This window comes from Pangasianodon hypophthalmus, chromosome 10, assembly GCF_027358585.1.
Source record: "Pangasianodon hypophthalmus isolate fPanHyp1 chromosome 10, fPanHyp1.pri, whole genome shotgun sequence".
In the NCBI taxonomy this organism is placed as follows: Eukaryota; Metazoa; Chordata; class Actinopteri; order Siluriformes; family Pangasiidae; genus Pangasianodon; species Pangasianodon hypophthalmus.
Genome location: NC_069719.1, coordinates 998,958 through 1,021,647, shown reverse-complemented (window position 1 = coordinate 1,021,647; position 22,690 = coordinate 998,958). Strand labels below are relative to the sequence as shown.

The window sequence follows — 22,690 nt, the reverse complement described above, 5'->3', positions numbered from 1 at the left end:
AGGGACCTTCTACCAGCAAAAATGAAATTCAATATGTTCTTGCCCTGAGAGCAAGACTCCACACCTCAAGTCACATAACACAGGAGAATTTGCTATAGGCGCAAGACTGTCAATCCTGGCTGTATAACAGGTAGATTCAGCTATGGGAATTTCCACCGGGAGATAAACTGCTAATTTTGCTACCCACATCAAGCTTTAAATTACTCACAAAGTGGCAAGGACCCTTTGACCTCACATGGAGGGTCAAAGAAGTTGACTATGAGGTTATTCAAATGGATAGAGGCAATACACTTCAAATATACCACCTCAATCTCATGAAACCATGGAGAGAGGCGGTTCCTGTGGCTCTGGTGACAGTGGTTGATGAGAGGGAGGAGCTGGGACTGGAGGTAAGTCTAACAAATGTGGCCCAATTCACCCCGGTCCCCTATGGGAACCACCTCTCACTGTCCCAGACAGCACAGGTTGCCAGGTTGCAGGAGGAATTTTACAATGTGTTTTCACCTCTACCCAGTCACATGAACCTCACAGAACACCACATTGAGACTCCTCCAAGGGTTTGGTTGTACACAGCCACCCATACCAGCTCCCTGAACACAAGAAAAAAGTGGTTCGGGATGAACTCAAGGCTATGCTCAACATGGGGGTAATCGAGGAGTCCCACAGTGACTGAAGCAGCCTGGTGGTTTTGGTGCCCAAGGCTAACGGGTTGGTCCATTTTTGTGTGGACTTCAATGCGGAGGTCAGTGCGGTGTCTAAATTTGACGCATGTCTGATGCCTCTATTTGATGAACTGCTTGATTTGTTAAGCGCAGCTCGCTTTTATTCGACACTGGATTTAACTAAGGTGTATTGATAGATTCCCTTGACTCCAATATCTCTTGAGAAAAGAGCCTTTTCCACACTGTTTGGGTTGATTGGCGCCCCAGACGTTTCAACATCTTACAGACAGAATCCTCTGATATAATCATTTATAATAATGATTGGCAGCAGCACGTACAACATCTGAGGGCTGTCCTGAGATCCTTGAGATGGGTGGGACTCACAGCAAACCCAAGGAAGTGTGCAATTGAGTGGGTGGAAGTACGGTATCTGGGCTTCCACTTCAGTCATGGGCAGGTGTGTCCCCAAATTGACAAGACAGCAGTGACTGCAGCCTGCCCAAGACCCAAGACAATAAAGGGGGTGAGGCAGTTCCTGGGGCTGGCTGGCTATTATACAAGGTTTGTTCCTAATTTTTCAGAAGTCGCCAGCCCGCTGACTGACCTCACTAAAAGGAGGGTGCCAGATCCAGTCCAGTGGATGGAGCCCTGCAAGCAGGCTTCTGTCAGGTAAAAGCGGTTTTGTGTGGGGGCCAGCTGTTGCATTCACCTGACTTTCCTCTCCCTTTTGTCTTGCAGGCTGACGTGTCAGAAATTTTGTACCAGGTGGTGGAGGGAGAGGACCAACGAGAAGCCGTGTCTGGCCATAAAGTGGGCGGTCATGCAGGCCAGGTGGTTTCCCCGGCCTGAGTCGGGCGGTGGGGGTATGTGGTGGTCAGGGCGTGGTCAAGCATCAGCTGTATGAGATGGAGGCAAGTCAAACCCACAGGTAACACATGATGATTCTCATCTGTGTCGTATTAGCCGGAGTTTATTTTTGTGCGTCTTTTTGTGCTTCCAGAGGCTTCTGTAACCAGCCAGATAGAGAGATATCGGAGCAGCACGGAGCCGTGGGTGTGCATATATATATATATATATATATATATATACACATTAAAATAAAATCACTTAAAAGCGAAAGTAAAAAAAAAAAGGTAAAGTAAATAAAGATCCTCTGTTGAGTTGTCACAAGCCTGCCTCCTGTTTCCTCATTTCCCTCTGAACCAAAAAGGGAAGTGTGACACTAACATTGAAAGCAAACTTAATTTCAAAAAAATTGCAGACCCCTGGCTATAGTCTGTGTACCACACTTAAAGAACAATGGTCCTAGATAAATTTAGGTAAATAGAGTATCTCTATCTAGCCTGAAAATGATCACTTTGTATATGATGCCTGACAAAATAATTGAATTTGGAATTATATGCTAATAGCAATTTTTTTCCTGAAACCAGTATTTTCCATTTTCAACAGATCAAATTAAAAAACTTATAAGCAAACTTTGTAGTACTTACTGTTGCTGAAAGGGGATTGGCTGTTGGCTTTTGGGCGCTGCCTTCATGGTCAGGGTCATGTGTGCCATGTTAGTGCTGGGTAGAGGATATGAAGCAGGGCCTTGTGGGAAAACCTGCTGAGGAATCGGACGCTGCGGCACAAGGCCATGTCCATTACTGTGTCCATTTGTGTGTCCGTTCACTGGACCGGATGGATGAGAGGAAGTAGGCATTGTGGTTTGCTCACATAATTTCCCTTTTGATCCAGGTTTACACACACACATCTGTGGCCTAAGGCACATGCCGCCATTTTGGCATTTTGGAAGGCAGTTGGCTGGAAAAGAGAAGGAGAAATTAGAAACATCAGTATCAGGCAGTAATCATTTAGGGACAAAGGTTAAAGCTCCAAGGAACAGAAATCCTTACTCTGCTTCCTAACAAGGTGAGTATCAGTCTCACTATCTAAGGTACAAGTTCTGAATACTTGGTGAATTTATAAAAGTGAAAAGTGGGTGGAGCTATTCTTTGGTAAAGCTTGTGTTAGCTCCACCTTGACCAATCATAAGTCTGAAGTCACTCATCTCTCCCGTATAGCTTCAGTATTGTTGTATAGTCATCATTCTCTGGAACCTTCTTGCCAGGTCTTTACCCTGTGATGATTGAACTGCCGCTGTCCAGTCCAATAAGTACATGAGAGGGGGCATTCTGTTCATAGCAAGGAATGCGACAAGGTCAGTAGATTGTTTACCAAAGGTGGGTGATATGATTTTGAACAGAAACCCAGGGTTCAACCACAAGGTCATGCCGGAGACATTTAACCACCAACACGTGCAAGGTGAGCCTATCACCAAGGCATGAATTTATCCCACTTTTTTTTGATTATGCAAGGTAGGACTCCAGTACAAGGGTGATATCCCATGCTGGGTTCTTGAGGAAGCTCCATTCAGAAAAGGCTGTGGCAAATTTATGAGCCCCTAGCAAGACACCATGCATGATGCTGTGACAGGCTGCAGTGACCACTGCACACACCTTCAACATGTACTTGTATGTACCTGTATGAAGGCTAGCAATTTTGAGCAATGCACTGAATCTAGATGATGAATCACACCATTTATGGAACAGTTTTCTCTGAGAACATACAAGGACAATGTACGTGCTCCTCACTCTAAGAGGCCAAATCCTCAGGCACTGGTAACCTGGCCGAGGGTGTCAAATCATTCCGCCTATTTGAGACAAAGATCTATGCAGGAGGACGCTGCCAAGGAATTCCAGCCACTAGTGAGAGCAGCAGTTGTAACCAAGGACTCTTGGGCCACATTGGGGCAAGAAGCAGCTTTCTGTGGGTTGATTTCTGAATTCTGTACAATATGGGCAGAATCAACAAGAGAGGCAGAAATGCATACAGAAGACAGTGTGTCCCAGCCTAGCAGACTGTCAAGCTCTACAGAGCTCCAAGGGAGAACCATAGTTGACAGTCAATTTGGAATTGGCAAAGTGGAACCCTTGTGCCCTGCCAAACCTTTCCCTGATCTGGGACACCACTTTAGGGTGCAGATTGTGTATGCACTGTCTCAACAGCATGACCGTATCACTGTGCCATCCCGGCAAGTGAGTGAGGCTAACCATTGGTGGGCCCACCTGAAGAATTTTTGTGCAAGGCAAAGAGCATCATCCATCCTTATTCTACCCTGCTGAATGATGTATCTATATGACACAACGTTGTCCAAATGGACCAGCATGTGTCCCAGATGCAGTAAGGAGAATTTGAGGGATGGATAAACTGCCTCAGTCCCAGATTGTTGATGTCTTCTACTCTGACAACATGGCTCCTCATAATTCCTGTGAATCTCTGGCACCCCACTGCCTCTCAGTAGTGAGTCAAGGATCCACAGTGACTATCTGTCTTCAATAGTGCACAAAACTAAGAAGTAAGCTGAGTAGAACACCTTGTTCTGAACCACAGAGTCTACTCTTTCGAATGCACCTCTGCCCAAGAAGGAAACAAGCTTCCTGGAACAGAGAGGCTTGAAGAGGTCTGAAAGTGTTGGGCACCTGCAACACAGTCATCAGGACCCACTGGTCTGATGTAATCGCTGTCCAATGAGAAATGTTTCCAGCTGTAAAACATCATGTCAGAATTCTCAGTCCTTCATGGGAACTGGACTCAGGTTTCTAGTTTCTGAGACCTGTGCTCTTCTACCCAGGGCTTTGACTGCAGGCCCAAAACAGCGACCCTGGCATTTACACATGTCAAAAGCTAACCTAATGAGTGTAGCTACTGTGTAACTCTATAACTGGGTGGCTGCTACATGGAGGATGAATAATCCTGATTCTCGCTGCTTGTGCTGTTTTGTTTAGTTGCTTGACTGCTATCACAGTCTAGACAGCTCGGACAGAGGGTCGTCAATCAAGCTACTCAATATAATATCAAGCCCTACCCATTAGGACACTCCAGATCAGTGTGATTTCAGCTGTTGTGTGAGCTTTTTTCCTGAAGCTATAATACACCATACTTGGTGTATACTGTATATATATATATATACTTAATATGTACTTAAGTTGTGCATTTCAAAAATGTTCACACAGCTCATAAATGTGGATACGTAAGTATAATAAATAAATAGAGTGCAGTAAAAACAGAGCTGAAATCATGAGAAAGTGGGTTCTTTTAAAGTCCTGGAGCACAATATAAACATTTCAGTCTGTAAAAAGAAAAAAATGAGTCCAGCTGTTTATTTGTATGACCACAACTATGATAGACACTTGTTAGACTTTGTCTGAAGGAAATGTGTGTGTGTGGGAAAGAGAGAGAACGAGTGTGTGTGTGTGTGTGTGTGTGTGTGTGTGTGTGTGTGTCCTGGACGCTTTGTAGATGAAACATGACAGTGCCAGTCGTGTTCTTCACCGCCATAATTACAGGCTTCCATCCAGAAACCCGATACCCCTCACACTCCATCTCACCCACCCACACACACACACACACACACACACACACAAGATCAAACCCATGGTGTGCCTCTCAGTAACTACTTCACGGTCTGGTGCCGAGCATGAAGACCCCGAGAGACTGTACCACCCTGTGAACCCTGAGTCTACAACAGAACCTGTTCCGCCTACGATTACACTTCAAGAGTGAAAAAAAAAAAAAAACTTCAAGCACCTCTGACACAACAATATTCACAACATGTAAATAATAAACTCTCTTTGTGTTGCTGTTACAGTAAAACACAGAATAATGGAGTGGTGTGATGATGATGAAGCGTAGTTACTATTATTCAATTTCAATTCAATTCAATTCAATTTTATTTGTATAGCGCTTTTAACAATGAACATTGTCTCAAAGCAGCTTTACAGAACATAAAAAACAAAAAACATGCAAACAGAAACAAAAACATGCAAACAGTCCTAGATGTTAGACAGAATTATCCCTAGTGAGCAAGTCTGAGGCGACTGAGGCGACTGTGGAGAGGAAAAACTCCCTGAGATGAGATGAGGAAGAAACCTTGAGAGGAACCAGACTCAGAAGGGAACCATCCTCATCTGGGTGACACTGGGAGAGTGTGATGTGAACAATGTCCTTTCTGTATTTATTTATAGTCATGTAGGTTGTTGTCTTCCTCAAAGTCCTCAAAGTCCACATATTAGTTACTTTCCTCTAACAGCACGTCCCCAAGTGTTCTATTCCTCTTATACGACAGCAATTTACCGATGAAAAATGTTTTTGTTTATTAAAAAACATACTTTTATCTGTTTATAGTTATGCTTAGGAGGCACGGTGGCTTCCTGGTTAGCATGTTTGCCTCGCACCTCCATGGCTGGGGAATTGATTCCCACCTCCGACCTGTGTGCTTGTTCTCCCCGTGCTTCGGGGGGGGGGGGGGGGGGGGGGGTCCTCTGGGTATTCTGGTTTCCTCCCCCAGTCCAAAGACATGCATTATAGGCAGATTGGCATCTCTAAATTGTCTGTAGTGAGTAACTGGGTGTGTGAGTGTGTGTGTGATTGTGCCCCATCCAGGGATTCCCCTGCCTTGTGCCCCGAGTTCCCTGGGATAGGCTCCAGGCTCCCCGCGACCCTGTGTAGTATAAGCAGTATGAAAGAAAATGGATGGATGTATGGATAGTTACATTTAATGTTGTGGAAGTTAGTTCCTGTTGTCACTTACGTTATAGCAGCTATAAACAGCCGTTCCCTCACCAGCCTCTCTTTATTCTCTCGCTTCAAGGTAATAAGATAAAAAAAAAAAAACGCAGCACGTCATGATACCGAGAAACCACAAAGAAGTGTAACCTCCTCTGTTTTGAATATGTCGGAAAACGTACAGTTTTATGCCTTCACCACCAGGCGGGTTTCTGTCCGTTCGTCCGTGTGAGATTTTTGTTAGAGCAATGTCTCAAGAATGAGTGGTTGAAAGGTTGTAGGACCTGTATGGATTTATCATTGTAACCAGCAGATGAACTGATTAGATTTTGGAATTGAGCCGAACAGTTTCAAGGTCAAATGTCTGAAATAGTTTCCCTTCATGTTTGAAATGTTTTAAGTATTTCATCCATACAAATTAGGACTAGACTTGTTAGCTTTGAGTTCTACTTGTTTATTTATTTAAGAGTGACAGTATAAGGACATGTCATGCTTTATATTTGTCTGTATTTATGTTGGGAAATGACTGTAAAAGAAGTTAGTTCCTGTTATCACTTACATTATAACAGTCATAAACAGCTGTTCCTTCACCAGATTCTCTCTCTTAAAGTTAATAAATAGAAAAAACAATCTGTTATATTACAGATAAACCGCAATGTCCTCTGTCCTAAAGACATTTCCGTGTCAAAAAACTTAAAGTTACAGCTTTACCTCTGACTGTTACAAAGTGCTGACACTGGAGACTCCTTCCATAGATGTTACATAAACATCTCCTTACCCTGGAGAAAAATTCAGCGTATGAATTTTTTTAAAAAATCTGTTTATTATTAGTGCACAAGTCCATGTCATGTGCACATAAAATAATTAGCCTGCATTCAGTTTGATGCTTTGAATAAAATAAAAAATAAGGAAATTTGTGAATCTAAAATAAAATAAAATCACTTGGTAGTGGACTCAGCAAGTACAGACACTATGGCACAATGAAGCAGCATATGCATAGGAAAACACACACACACACACACACACACACACACACACACACACACACAAACAAACACAAACACAAACACAAACTCAGACATAGTGTAACCCTCCTGGCCCTGAAAGCAGCAACGACATTATAACTGACCTAATTTCCTGTTCTCCTGCAGCAGTGTGTAGTGAAGTGTTCAGAGCTGTGCTTTCTTTTCCACTATAAATAGAGCTGTGTGAGACAGGTATAACACAGGAGCACTGTTCTGCTCCGTCACACACGCACACACACTCACAAACACACACACACACACACACTCACACACACACACATGGTAGAAAATATGGCAAGAGTCATGGTTTATTTCACGAATGAGATTGTTCAGGGAAGTGAAAAGTGTATAGAATAGAGTCATTGTAGAAAAACCCTTCCCAGTGTGATAGTGTGTGTGTGTGTGTGTGTGTGTGTGTGAGAGAGAGAGAGAGAGAGAGAGAGTGTGGGTGTGTGTGTGTGTGTGTTCCAGATTTTGCTTTGAGTCAACGATGGGGACACTTCTGTTCAATTTCAACAAATCCAATCAAATGTAATCCTATAATTATGACATCAGTTAGCTGAAGTTTTATATTTCAGGTTTTAAAATCAATATTTTAAAACAGATAGCTGCGGTTATGAAATCTGATTGGCTGAGCCACAATCGAAGGGCTCCAGAATGGCACAGTGGAAAGGAAAAACGTTGACTCTATGGTCCCGAGATCATGAGTTTGAATCCTGATGATGCTGTAGTCATCCTTGTCCGGGAGCCATGAGAGAAAAAACTGTGCTGTCTGGGTGGGAGGGGCATACACTGTCTCACCTGTCAATCACAGTGGCACTAGCCAATCATGGTTATCATGTATGTAGAAGAGGGTAGATAGTGCTTTTCCCCTGAGTGTGTTACTCTGCCCTGTGATAGAGCATTTTGAAAAGATACACTTGGTTGGAGGAAACGTGTTAATACAAAAAGCACAATTCATCTGGTGTCATGAATAAAAATGTGAAATTATTAGTTGTTAAATGGAAATGAATGAATTGAAAATATTACTAATAATAACAAATTATTTAGTGAACAATGGGTTTTAAACCATTCTTTTTATTATGCTTTTTATTGCCAGGATTTTATAAACAAATATATAGTAATCATAATAATTAATCATTAAGCCATTGCTTTGTACTATTCAGTGAATAGCCTTATCTTTGCCTGTTGGGTTGCTTAGCAACAAAAGCTTACTGTTAACAAATGACACCGCATGGAAGAAGAAGAAGAGTTTTATAAAAGCGATATGCCTGTAATGCATCTCTCATGGCTGCTTGCTTTAGTTTGCGATTTTAATTAAGCTCTGTTAACGTCTGTCATCTTGACAAAACAGCGCCTACTTTTTAGCAAGTGGTGTCAGCTAATCATTTAGCTAACAGCTAATCATTTAGCTAACACAATTATTCATCTAATCATTTAGCTAACACAATTATTCGTCTAATCATTTAGTTAACACCTCCATAACAACACGCTTAATTGTATGGCAACAAATTACTCCATCATAGAGGGAGTAGAGCTGGTGTACTTTAGTATTGTAGTATTGTAGTATTGTAGTATTGTGGTTTGGGACGTGACCACAATCACATGCACAGGTAACTGGTAAATGGTAACTGGAAAAGCTTTGCTATGGCTATGTAGATTCGTTGCTAAATAGTGTAGTATGAACTAAATTATTTAGCAAATTTATTTAGTTGAACGAGATATTTTACACTTAAACAGACAAAGGTGGAGCTCGAACGCTAAGCTGATCGCTATCAGAGAGCTACCCAAAGTCTGAGTTCAGAACTGTTGTATATGTTTACATCTTAGACAAACATTTCTTCTTTACTAAGTCAGAAATCATGTCGTTTCAGTTCAGATGAAGTGCTGTATGTAGTAGAAGGGGCGGAGCTATCGGGGCGGCCATTTTGGATTATAAAATAAGCAGTTCAGTGTATAGTATATAGAATATAGTCTCCTGACAGATTAGCTTTAGCTCTTTACCATTTAAATTAACTAAAGATAAATTTAAATACCTGAGTAAATGGATCACTAATAAGTACAAATATTTGTACAAAGCAAATTTCCCCCTGCTGATGGATTCCATTAAAAAATTCCATTAAAATTACCGTTATCATTAGGAGGCAGAATAAATACTATAAAAATGAATATTCTACCCAGATTCCTATATCTTTTCCAATGCATACCTATATTTTTGACAAAATCTTTTTTTCTCACTATTAGACAAATTAATATCATCATTCATATGGAACAGGAAAAATGCGCGCATCCGCAAAAGTATTTTACAGCGACACCGAGAGCATGGAGGTCTGTCTTTACCCAACAGTCAGTATTACTACTGGGCAGCTAATATCCGTGCAATGTTATACTGGGTTAATTCATCAAATAATAGTGGTCCCAATTGGTTGTCTTTAGAAAATACGTCATGTCGACCAGCCTCTCTGCTCAAAACTCCCGCCACCCCAACCAGTATTTACATTTTCTTCAAATCCAGTGGTTAAACACTCATTCAAAATATGGGCACAATTTAGAAGAAGTTTTGCAGTTAAGGAATTATCAGTCTACGCTCCTATAGCAAGAAATCACACGTTTACCCCTTCTGTCATGGATGAAACCTTTAATATTTGGTCTGTGAAAGGTCTTAGGACACTATATATTTATTGATGGAGACTTTGCATCATTCAGTCAAGTGAAAATGAAGTTCCAAATTCCTGACTCCCAATTTTTTAGATATCTTCAGCTTCGTAGCTTTGTGTCTTCCTCATTGAGCCACTTTCCTTCGTTGCCTCCCTGTTCCCTTCTTGAGTCTATTATGGACCTCCTGAGTCCATAATCCAAAGGAGCCATTGGTAAAATTTATTCTGTAATCAATTCTCTTAACCTGGAACCCCTAGCTCAATTAAAAAGAAAATGGGAGGTGGAATTAGATATAGAACTCTCAGAAGACATGTGGCAGTCTGTTATAAATAATATTTACTCATCTTCAATTTGTCTAAAACATACAGTAATTCAGTTTACAATTGTTCACAGACTGCACTGGTCCAAAGTGAAGTTAGCCAAATTCAAACCAGATTTAGACTCTAACTGTGATAGGTGTGAGATCGAGCCAGCTACGCTATCTCACATGTTTCAGCTTTGTCCAAAATTAAAAGATTTCTGGTAGCTGGTATTTAAATTTCTCTCTGATCCATTAAAGACATGTATAGAGCCTGAGGCCATGATTTCAGTATTTGGTATCATACCACGATCCTTAAGTTTTAATCAAAGTAAGAAAAATCGGATCGCTTTTACTATGCTTTTAGCCCGGAGGATAATACTGCTCACATGGAAAGAAAAATCCCCTCCAACCTTCAAGCAATGGCTCAAGGACTACATTATATGGGCTTAGAAAAAATACAGCACACTTTAAGAGGCTGCACCAACATGTTTTATGTTACTTAGCAACCTGTTTTAGATCAGATACAGAAGATGGATCCCTCAGTTATCTCAGAGGATTAGAAAATTATTATTATTTTTTCTTTCTTCATGTTAGAAAGCTTAAATGTACAATTGTGCAACAGGGGGAATTGTTGTGGGCAGGGGTGTTATCTAAAAAATGAAAAAAGATGTCTAAATGTATTATATGTCTCATGTTTGACAAAATATTCAATAAAAAAAAATATATATATATAGTCTCCTACTTTACTGGTGTACAGTGTGAGTGTTTCTGCTGTGTGTGTGTGTGTGTGTGTGTGTGTGTGTAATGTATTACAGTGATGTTCAGCCGAGATGTTTCTGTAATAGAGACAAAGTGAAACAGATGGTGAAAACAGATTTATGGAATGATTTAGCCTCGGATGATGAGCCTGTGTTCGGCTCGATGAGGACGCGACTCTGCAGGGCTGCGACTGTCGAATATTTCTATTTTTCAATATTCTGTCCAGATAAGAAAAGCTCAAGGCATGCGTTTCATTTTAATGGTTTTAATAAATGAAAATCATCAGAATGAAGGAAGACAGAAAGCCTCTACTCTGGGCCATAGACTCATTAAATCTAAATAACGAAGCAGAAACATTTACTATTTGATGCTGTTAGGAATAATACAAGCTCGTCAAAACTGCGAGCTAAAATCACACAAAAACACACTAACTATTAAGCATGTTATTATTTTTCTATTTCAGATTCAATATGTTTTCAAGACACTCAAAAAGTACTCCACCACCTGTACACTTCTACACACATACACCAGATCTTCAACAAAGTCATGAAGCAATGTACGATGCAGTATTTGTAATAAATACGCTGTTATACGAAGATCATTTTCTTTCTTCTTCTCACCTCAGACACTTTACTCTACTTTCACTACAGCTTGTTTGTGTAACAGCTTGTTGAAGCTACAGGTAACCTGTTGTTCATGGATTCATGTCATATATTCTACCTCGGTGAGTGTATTTTTCATAAATTATGTATAACTCGATGAAGCTTTGAGTCTAGCCTGTATTAGCTATCTCTACAAGCATGCATTGAATAGTTTCATATCTCCACTCAGGAAGTGTTCTCTCATCTCTCATCTCTCCTTCAGCGTATTTGACTTCTCCTGCTGTAGAGCTACGTGCTGCTAGAGTGGTTGAGTGGTTTCCCTCACCATACCCTGCTTCGTTATGCAACGTTTAGTCTGCTAAGTTAGCTATATTTCTGCTAATAGACGATTTTTCCTGCACTCATGAACTTCCTTGTTTTTCTACACGGTCTCCACATTACGCCAAGAAGTTAGCTAAAGGAGTCTTGTGTCTGAACCCCTTGGAAGATGAGCACTATTTATGTCTCTGCATTGACCATCTTACTGATGTTAATCACAACAAGAAGCCCAGAAAGAAGTCTGAGTTACTTTCTAGGTGTATTAACATAAATTGATGAAGCTGGGACTGCACAACTCGGACGATTCCCCAAACTGCTGCCATAAAGTCTGAATCACACAGTTGTATAGAACGTCTCTGTGTGCTGTAGCTTTACAATTTCCCTTCACTGGAACTAAGAGACTCAAACCTGTTCCAGCATGACGATGCCCCTGTGCACAAAGCGAGCTCCATGAAGACATGGTGTGTGAAGGTTGGAGTGGAAGAACTCGAGTGTCCTGCACAGAGCCCTGACCTCAACCCCACTGAACACCTTTGGGATGAACTGGAACACCGACTGAACCCCAGACCTCCTCGACATCCCAACATCAGCGCCTGACCTCACTAATGCTCTTGTAGCTGAATGAACACAAATCCCCACAGCCACGCTCCAACATCTAGTGGAAAGCTTCCCAGAAGGAGCACAAGGATGCTATGTCAACTGTAGGATTGAACATGCGATCATATTGACCAGGTGGGCCTTCAGAGCGTTCCTTTATGTTCTTGGTACACGCCCTACATTTATATTTATTCCAGATGGCTAATCAACTGTCAAACCATCAACCACGGAGATTGGTGGACGTCATCGCCATGGCTTACAGGTGTGACATTCCATTCTACCAGGAGCATCTCCTCCTTACGTACATTATTTAGGAAGATTGTGTAGTGGGCATCACTGTGCACTTTCTCCGGATACTACAAGGTCAGCATCGCTCTTTCGAACAGTGTGAGTGTAGCAGTCATCTCTGAGCTTCTTGTTCCTTTACATTAACCTCATGTTCCTCATGACAGATGATTCTCACCGCCTTTCCTGCAGCTTATCTGGGATTCACAGAACCAGAGTTATGTACACTATAGAGGCCAGGTTTAGGGTTTTAGATTTAGGGATGAGGGTCTTTAGTTTAGTGTTTAGCTGTTTATAGTTAGTGCTTTAAGTTTTAGGTTTAGGATTTAGCCACTAACTGTTTTATGCTTTAAAATTTAAGTTAAAATAAAGCTTTTTTACCATCTTTAGATTTGGTTTAGCCATTTACTTTTAGGGTTTTATGGTTAGAGTTTAGCTTTACAGGCTCAGGGTATTAAGTCTAGGTTTACGGTTTAGCTTTTTTTAAGGTAAGATCTTTGTATTTTAGGTTTAGGGTTTAGTGAGTTGTGTTTATTTTGTGTTTAGGGTTTAATCTTTTAGTGTTTTAGCAGCTTGTAGTTAGGCTTTTTAGCTTAAGTTGAAGGTTTAGCTGTTTAGAGTCAGGGTTTTAAGTTTCAGCTTCAGCCTTATAGAGTAAAAGATATTTTTCACAACATACACTTTGAAAGCAGCTTTAAATATATAAATAAATAGGCAGACAGAAAGAGAGAAAGGCTGGGAAGCTGATGCACTGCTGACTCAAGCAATCAGACTCCTCGCTAATCCCAGATTTTATCAGCTTTAGCACAAGTCGATAGTGAGATCTTTGTTATAATTTGTAGCATCGTCCTCTTTATCCCTCACAAGCGCTCGAGGAAGCATCGTCGATAAGGCCTGAGATCCCTCTGCTCGTATTTCAGGGCAGTTTTACGGCTTCATGAGGAGACGAACACAGCCAGAGACAAGCTCAGAGGAACTGCACACTGCAGATATTCACCCATCACACACATAAACAGTGACGCAATATCTGCAGAAGACACTCGCTGTGGACTGACGGCAAAATTTAAACTGCTAGCGTTCTTTTCTTAACCTACGGAGGAGCGCTGTTTACCCGGAATCACGTGGTATAACATACAAGGATTATACTGAGACACAATGAAAAATATGACAATCAACCATTTAACACAGTTTATCATATAATTAGCAGGAAATAGCTAGCATGTTATTCAAATCTAATACATCAGATAAAGTTGATTATTGTCCTATAATAGCACACCCCCCAAGTGATTTATTCCTCTCATACCACAGTGATTTAAATTTATCAACATACTTTTTATCTGTTTATAGTTACATTTAATGTTGCGGAAACCGCAAAGAAGCGTAAACTCCTCTGTCCTGAAGATGTCAGAAAAATTGAAGTTACAGCTTTAACTGTGACTATAACAAAGCACTGACACTGGAGACTCCTTCCATAAATGTTACATAAACACAGTTCCTTACAGAAAAATCTGCAAACACGTCCCTGTGACTAAACTGTTACTATAGAAACGATAACGTATTAGAATAAGCGCATTAATATAAACCTGCGATTTGCAGCTGCGCTACTGTCAGAGCTGCTGTTCTAGAAAATTAATCAACACCTTCTGACCAATCAGGATTCAGAATTCATCAGCCAAAATAACGCGTTTGTATTATAATCCTATGCTTGTATTATTTCTGTTAGAGAAGCCCATTGTTTGAGCTGTGCCATGAAAAAAAAGTGCTAAAGAGAGTCAGTGAAAGTGTGTGTGGACCGAAAAATCAAACTCCATTAAATATTTAGCAGGAGAATTTATGATCCGTCCTCTGTAGCGTGACAGGAAAGGCGCTGATCCTGAAAAGTGAATTGAGCGAAAGATCTATAGCGTGGAGAACAAGCGCCGTGACTGACTGCGAGATCCTTTCTTCCGTATACAGGGCGAGAAATATTATCCATGAAAAAGTCTTTGCCCAAAATTGATCACCTGAGACATGTCAGATGTTTACTCTTTTAATTCTGCACTGGAGCTACGAGGCTAGTGTAGCTAACAACCACCTCTACACTGCGTGCACAATTATTAGGCAAGTCAGCATTACAATCTGATCATTATTTCTATGAATATTATCCAACTATTAACTATAGAAACCTGAATGTTACCTGGGTATAATTATTTTCAGGTGAAGTTTAATTGTTTAATGAGGGAAGGTGTGGCTTAAAGTGATTAACACTCTATATAAGGTGTGCATAATTAATAGGCAGCATCTATATCTCAGGAAAATGGGACAAAAAGAGATTTAACAGAGACTGAAAAGTCAAAAAATTTTATCAGAAGAGATGCGGCACGATGCAGACTGCAAAACTATTGAGGCGTGACCATCGGACAATCGAACGCTTTGTTATGAATTCTCAACAGGGTCACAAAAAAAACATGTGGAGAAGAAAAGGCGCAAACTGACCCCAAAAGACTTAAGAAGAATAAAACGTGAGGTTACCAGGAACCTGTTAGCCTCCAGTGCCACTGTATTTCAGAACTGCAACCTTCCAGGAGTGTCCAGAAGTACATGGTGTCAGGTGCTCAGAGACATGGCTGAGGAAAGGAAGGCTGAATAAGACTCACAAGCTGAAGCGTCATGACTGGGCCAAGAAATACCTCAAGACCGATTTCTCAGAGGTTTCACGGACAGATGAAATGAGAGTGACTCTTGATGGACCAGATGGCTGGGCTCATGGGTGGATCACTAATGAGAAGTTCGAGCGAGGCACCAGAGAGGTGGAGGAGGGGACCTGCTGTGGGCTGGGATCATTAATGATGAGCTAGTTGGACATTTTCAGGTTGAAGATGGACTGAAAATCAACTCCCAACCCTACTGGCAGTTTCTAGAAGACACATTCTTCAAGCAGTGGTACAGGAAGAAGTGAGTGACATTCAAGAAGGCCATGATCCTCATTCAGGACAGTGCGTAAAGATCACGCGTAAAGATCCAGCGCATACTTCAGGGTACACCACTTCTTAGCTAGCCAGAAAAGGCATCAGAGATGGCAGAATGATGACTTAGCCCCTTTCCTCACCTGACTCAAATCCTATTGAGAACTTCTGGGCCATTGTCAAGCCTGAGATTTACAGTGAAGGAAGACAATTCTCCTCTTTGAACAGCATTTGGGAGGCTGTGGAGGCTGCGTCAGCTAAAATCGATCAAGAACAGATCAAGAAACTGACAGATTCATTGGATGGAAGGCTCTTTGCGGTTATTGAAAAGAAAGGTGGCTATATTCATCACTGAATCGTTTTGAAGGGCCAAAAAATTTTTTTTTGTAATTATGTTATTTTATGTTAGTTATTTGTTAAATAATACTTGAAGACTGAAGAATAAACAAGTGAAAAACAATTGTTTGAAATTTAGTTGCCTTTAGCTGACTACATTTGAGGTAAAGAGAACTTTGAGTATTTAGTTAATATATTATTAATCATTAGAAATGACTTCATTAAACTTAATTAACTTTATTTACGTTTAGCATCATATTAATGTTCCTTTTTATAATAGTTAATCCCTTCCATCTCTACTCTTTCTGTTCATCATTTCTTTGTTGTTTTCTTGCTGATCCTCTTTTCTTTCTCATACCAGATCTTCTGTTATTCATTTATCCACCCACTCCACCTTTCACATCCCACCTTTCTGTCCTTCCTTTATTCCTTTTAAGGTGCTTTCTTCGTAGGGATGGCCAAGATGAGAAAAATATTAATATTTGCAGTATGTATCATGATATTTAGCTAGATTTAGCAATAGTAGTGTTTTTTACTAATTATGGAAAATTTTAATTCTACTTTTATTTAATTTAAAACGTTTTCTTCCTTTTTGAATTTTAAAAGGCAGTAAATTTTTGTAGCAAATCAGCTGCATCCAATCAGAGTCTGTAATTTATTATTATTTGTTATTACTCTTATTTAAAAAAAAAAAAAACATAAATAATGTATAAACAATATTGTCATACCAACAATATTTCTAAAAAGTATACTGAGAGACAATTTATCACAATGTTGATATTATATTCCCCAGCTCTATTTCTTCCTCCATTTCTCACATTATCTTCCTCATTCCTCATCCTCACTCTGGTCATATACCTCTCTCTCTCTCTCCCTCTCTCTCTCTCCCTCTCTCTCTCTCTCTCTCTCTCTCTCTCTCTCTCTCCCTCTCTCTCTCTCCCTCTCTCTCTCTCTCTCTCTGACAGCAGTGAACTGGATTAGCTGATCTGAACTCTGCAGCTGTTACTGTAGTTATTTATAAAAGCTTCCATTAAAATCAGTCTGTTTTAAACTTGTCAGCTTTTTTTTTTTTTATATCTCCACATCCTCTCAGCTCTCCTACACTTCCTAAAGTGGTGTTTTTAATGGTTAGGGTGCCAAAAGTTTTGCTTTGAACCCTGAAAACTATCCACTATTCAATTACCTACAGTCTACTTCACTGAGACTGACACACAGAGGCCACGCCTCCTTCACTGAGACTGACACATAGAGGCCACGCCTCCTTCACTGAGACTGACACACACAGAAGCCACGCCTCCTTCACTGAGACTGACACACACACAGAGGCCACGCCTCCTTCACTGAGACTGACACACACACAGAGGCCACGCCTCCTTCACTCAGACTGATACACACAGAGGCCATGCCTCCTTCACTGAGACTGACACACACAGAGGCCACGCCTCCTTCACTGAGACTGACACACACAGAAGCCACGCCTCCTTCACTGAGACTGACACACACACAGAGGCCACGCCTCCTTCACTGAGACTGACACACACACAGAGGCCACGCCTCCTTCACTGAGACTGACACACACAGAGGCCACGCCTCCTTCACTGAGACTGACACACACGGAAGCCACGCCTCCTTCACTCAGACTGATACACACAGAGGCCACGCCTCCTTCAGTGAGACTGACACACACAGAGGCCACGCCTCCTTCACTGAGACTGACACACACAGAGGCCACGCCTCCTTCACTGAGACTGACACACATATAAGCCACGCCTCCTTCACTGAGACTGACACACACACAGAGGCCACGCCTCCTTCACTGAGACTGACACACACAGAGGCCACGCCTCCTTCACTGAGACTGACACACACACAGAGGCCACGCCTCCTTCGCTGAGACTGACACACACACATAGGCCACACCTCCTTCAATGGAGCAATAATATACCCCGATCAGCCATAACATTAAAGCCACCTGCCTAATATTGTGCAGGTCTCCTTGTGCCTCCAAAACAGCTCTGAGCCGTCGAGGCCTGGACTCCACATGACCTCTGAAGGTGTGTGTGGTTTCTGGCACCAAGACGTTAGCAGCAGATCCTTTAAGTCCTGTAAGTTGTGAGGTGGAGCCTCCATGGATCGGACTTGTTTGTCCCACAGACGCTCGATCAGCCAAGTCAACACCTTGAGCTCTTTGTCATGTTCCTCAAACTATTCCTGAACAGTTTCTGCAGTGTATCAGGGAGCATCATCCTGCTGAAAGAGGCCACTGCCATTAGGGAACACCGTTACCATGAAGGTGTGTAACCTGGTCTGCAGCAATGTTTAGGTAGATGGTTCGTGTCAAAGTAACATCCACATGAAGGCCAGGACCCGAGGTTTCCCAGCAGAACATTGTCCAGACCATCACACTGCCTCCACCAGCTTGCCTTCTTCCCATAGTGCATCCTGGTGCCATCTCTTCCCCAAGTAAGTGACACACACACACACACTCGGCCGTCCACATGATATAAAAGAAAACGTGATTCATCAGACCAGGCTTCTTCTTCCATTGCTCCATGGTCCAGTTCTGATGCTCATGAGCCCATTGTAGGAGCTTTGGGTGGTGGACAGGGTCAGCATGGGCTCTCTGACCGGTCTGCAGCTACGCAGCTCCATACGCAGCAAGCTGCACTGCACTGTGTGTTCTGACTCCTTTCTATCAGAGCAGCTTTAACTTTTCAGCAGTTTGTGCTACAGTAGCTCTTCTGTGGGATCGGAGCAGACGGACCTTCACTCCCCACGCGCATCAGTGAGCCTTGGGAGCCCATGAACCTGTCGCCGGTTCACCGGTTGTCCTTCCTGGACCACTTTTGTTAGGTACTAACCACTGCATACCGGGAACACCACACAAGACCTGCTGCTTTGGAGATGCTCTGACCCAGTCATCTAGATATCACAATTTGGCCGTTGTCAAAGTCTCTCAGATCCTTACGCTTGCCCATTTTTCCTGCTTCCAACACATCAACTTCAAGAACTGACTGTTCACTTGCTGCCTAATATATCTCACCTCTTACACAGGTGCTATTGTAACGAGATAATCAGTTCTTCACTTCGCCTGTCAGTGGGTTTACTGTTATGACTGATCGGTGTATGTGCAAGTGTGTGAGATCACCAATCTGTGTGTGTGTGTGTGTGTGTGTGTTACTTACGTTTTGTGCAGCGCTGAGATCCAGGCGCTTGGCTCCATCCAATACAGCACTGCCCTCCACAGACATTCACCCTGCAACAACAGCCAGAGTCTCAGTGCCAAAAAATACACACACACACACACACACACAATGTCTCACACGCACACACACACACACACACACACACACACGGTCATTGATAAATACCTTCTCACCCATACTTAGAAATACGCCCACATAAACACATAATCATACATACTTCTTTCACACTCACACACACACACACACACACAGACTTTCATACATATTTCTTTCACACACACACGTGTGCTTATGAGCTTGTGGATGAGATCTTAGACACGTTCAAACAAGGCGTAGGTACTTGGAAAAAAAAACACACACACACCCGCACACACACGCACAGACACACACACACACACGCACCCGTTGACCTCACTAGCTTTTCTCTCTGGAGATAAATGTGAGAGCCGCACTGGAATCCTATTCTAACCACGCACACACGCGCACACACACACACACACACACACACAGAGCGTCTGCCTTCTACATTATAACACACACTCAAAAAAGAAAGAAAAATAAATAAAACTATGAAGGAAAAATATTAAATGTAACAGTAGAGTTGTGGTGTAGTGACTTTTTTGGGTTATTACTTTATAATTTAATTCATTTTTATTTATAGAGACATTTATATCAAATATCGTATCGTATCAAATCGCTTCAATAATGTTTAACAATACACACAACAGAATGGGCTACAAGTCCCCAGGTTGTTACTTCAGTTAGCGGTTGATGCTAAGTGTAATTACAGCGCACTTTTACTTGTTTTTTAGACTTTTTTTTAAACATATTTGAGGTAAATGTGGACATTCCTGATTATTTTGTCCCATTTACACTGACACTGTGTTTATGTATTAACAAACTAGCCTGCTAGTTAGCTAAATCCCCAGCGTTAATCATTAGCTAGCTAAATCCCCAGGCTTAGTCACTAGCTAGCTAAATCCCCAGGCTTAGTCACTAGCTAGCTAAATCCCCAGGCTTAGTCATTAGCTAGCTAAATCCCCAGCCTTAGTCACTAGCTAACTAAATCCCCAGGCTTAGTCATTAGCTAGCTAAATCCCCAGGCTTAGTCACTAGCTAGCTATGTAGTGCACAAATACATGTATTTTTGGGTTCTTAGTTTTAACAAAATTAATACAGTTAACATCAAATGTCAATAAAAATCCTTTAAATAATGTTTAACAATACAGAACATGAGCTAAAACCCCACGTGAGCTAATCTTCAGTGCCAATGTTGACTTTTCTAAAGCTGCTGGAAGCTAAATGTAGGTTGATGCTAAGTGTAATAGTGCACTTTTAGTTGTTTAAAGTCTTTTTTTTTTTTAAATTTACCAACACATCTGAGGTAAATGTGGATGTTCCTGATTATACTGTCTAATTTCCACTGTCACTGTGTCTTTATATTTATGTATAAAACGCTTACTTGCTATCTCGCTAAATCCCCAGGCTTAGTCACTAGCTAGCTAAATCCCCAGGCTTAGTCACTAGCTAGCTAAATCCCCAGCCTTAGTCACTAGCTAGCTAAATCCCCAGCCTTAGTCACTAGCTAGCTAAATCCCCAGGCTTAGTCACTAGCTAGCTAAATCCCCAGGCTTAGTCACTAGCTAGCTAACACTCAGTGTCCATATTAGTTAGTTGCCTAGCAACAGTGGGCTCATGACTGCAACTACTTGAATAGCGGACTGTGTTTGACTTTCTATTCTTCTTGCTCCCTCGTCCGTGTTAGTATTAGTAGTGCACTACGTAGTGGATGTAAAAGACCATTTCTAGTCCCTACTTAAGTGCACTACATGACACTGCGCCCTACTCCCTATATCAGTGTACTATATAGGTTAGAAAACAGGAAGACAGTTAGCACTCCTGCACCCTACAAAGTCAACTTTACATCCAATAGGAAGCCATTTTTTGGGTCACTTGGTTCACTACTCTATAAAAGTACACTACAGTACACTCACACTATGTAGTGCACTATATCTCTAACAGGAAGTGACATAATAGCTCATAAACCCTACAAAGCAAACCATATGTTCATTAGGGAGCAATGCTAGACATAAGTGCACTACATAGGGTATGAAAGAATGATCCCTACACCCTACAGTCCACTATGTTCACTAAGCGACTCCCTGTTCAAGTGCCCTACAGAGTATGTACACTCTTTGTTTCCAACTTACGATATAAAAATAATGACACATGTACCCTACGGAGTGCACTACATCCCTCATTTTTATACAAGTGCACTAGACAGGAGTTCTGTACCCTATGTAGTGCACTATATGCCCAATCAGGAGCTTAGCTCCCTACTCTATAAGTGCACTACAAAATCTGGAACTTATTTTAGAGTTTAGCTTCCTACTTCTTATATACTGCAAGTGCACTATAAAGGTGACTTTCACACCCTATCTAGTGCACTACATCTAGATTCAGCTAACTACTCCATATGTATGAAAATATGGTTCCTGGACACTATATAGTGCACTTTACGCTTGGTCTTTACACCCTTCAAATGTAAAAATATAGCAGAAAGTATCTAGGGGACTACTTAGGGTATAAGTGCACTACATATGGGGTGTAAAAAAAAAAGTGCACTAAACCGGAATGAAATAATGATTTACACTTTGTATGTAGTGCACTACATATGCAATAAGACGACATATCATGTCTAGACCCTATGTAGTGCACTATATATCCAATCAGGAGTCTAGCTCCCTACTATAGAAGTGCACTACAAATCCAGGAACCATTACGAACTTCAGTACAGCTCCATAGCATTACACCCTATCTAGTGCACTTTACACTTTACACCTGACCCATATAGCCTAGAAAGTACACTATATGTTAAAAAAGGAAAGTATCTAGGGAACTTCTTCACGTAAAAGTGCACTACATAACTCCTACACCCTACAGAGTGCACTTTGTCAAACAAGGACCCATGTTGGGGTTCAGCTCCTTACTCCCTACATAAGTGCACTACATAGGGTACACAATAATGGTTCATACATCCTACTTTACACTTTAGGGGACTAATACGTGTCTAGGTGCACTGCAATATAAGTGCACTTACTGTATGTAGTGCACTTTACAGTTTGCCCTCAAAATTGCACTATTTACAGCGCCTATACCCTACAGAGTCCACTTGGGGTTCAGTGCCCTACTCCCTACATAAGTGCACTACATAGGGTATGCAGTAATGACCCCTACACCCTACAAAGTATATACTTAATAGCAAGTTGTCTAGGGGACTACTTTATTTATAAGTGCACTACATAGGGGGGAAATTACAGCTCCTGTACCCTAGAGAGTGCACTTGTGGGTTCATGTTCAGCTCCCTACTCCCTACGTAAGCGCACTAT

At 41.5% G+C, this 22,690-nt stretch overlaps 1 protein-coding gene across 3 annotated transcripts in view; it reads right to left on the bottom strand.

Moving 5' to 3' along the window:
• Nucleotides 1–22,690, bottom strand: part of ltbp1 (latent transforming growth factor beta binding protein 1) — a 97,521-nt gene that overhangs the window by 73,289 nt on the left and 1,542 nt on the right. For all 3 annotated transcript variants that reach the window (XM_053237408.1, XM_053237407.1, XM_053237409.1), the window contains 2 exons: nt 19,281–19,351; nt 2,153–2,465 (listed from right to left, as the gene is read on the bottom strand). In XM_053237408.1, the coding sequence (XP_053093383.1) occupies nt 2,153–2,465; nt 19,281–19,351 (384 nt within the window). The remainder of the gene's footprint in view (nt 1–2,152; nt 2,466–19,280; nt 19,352–22,690) is intronic.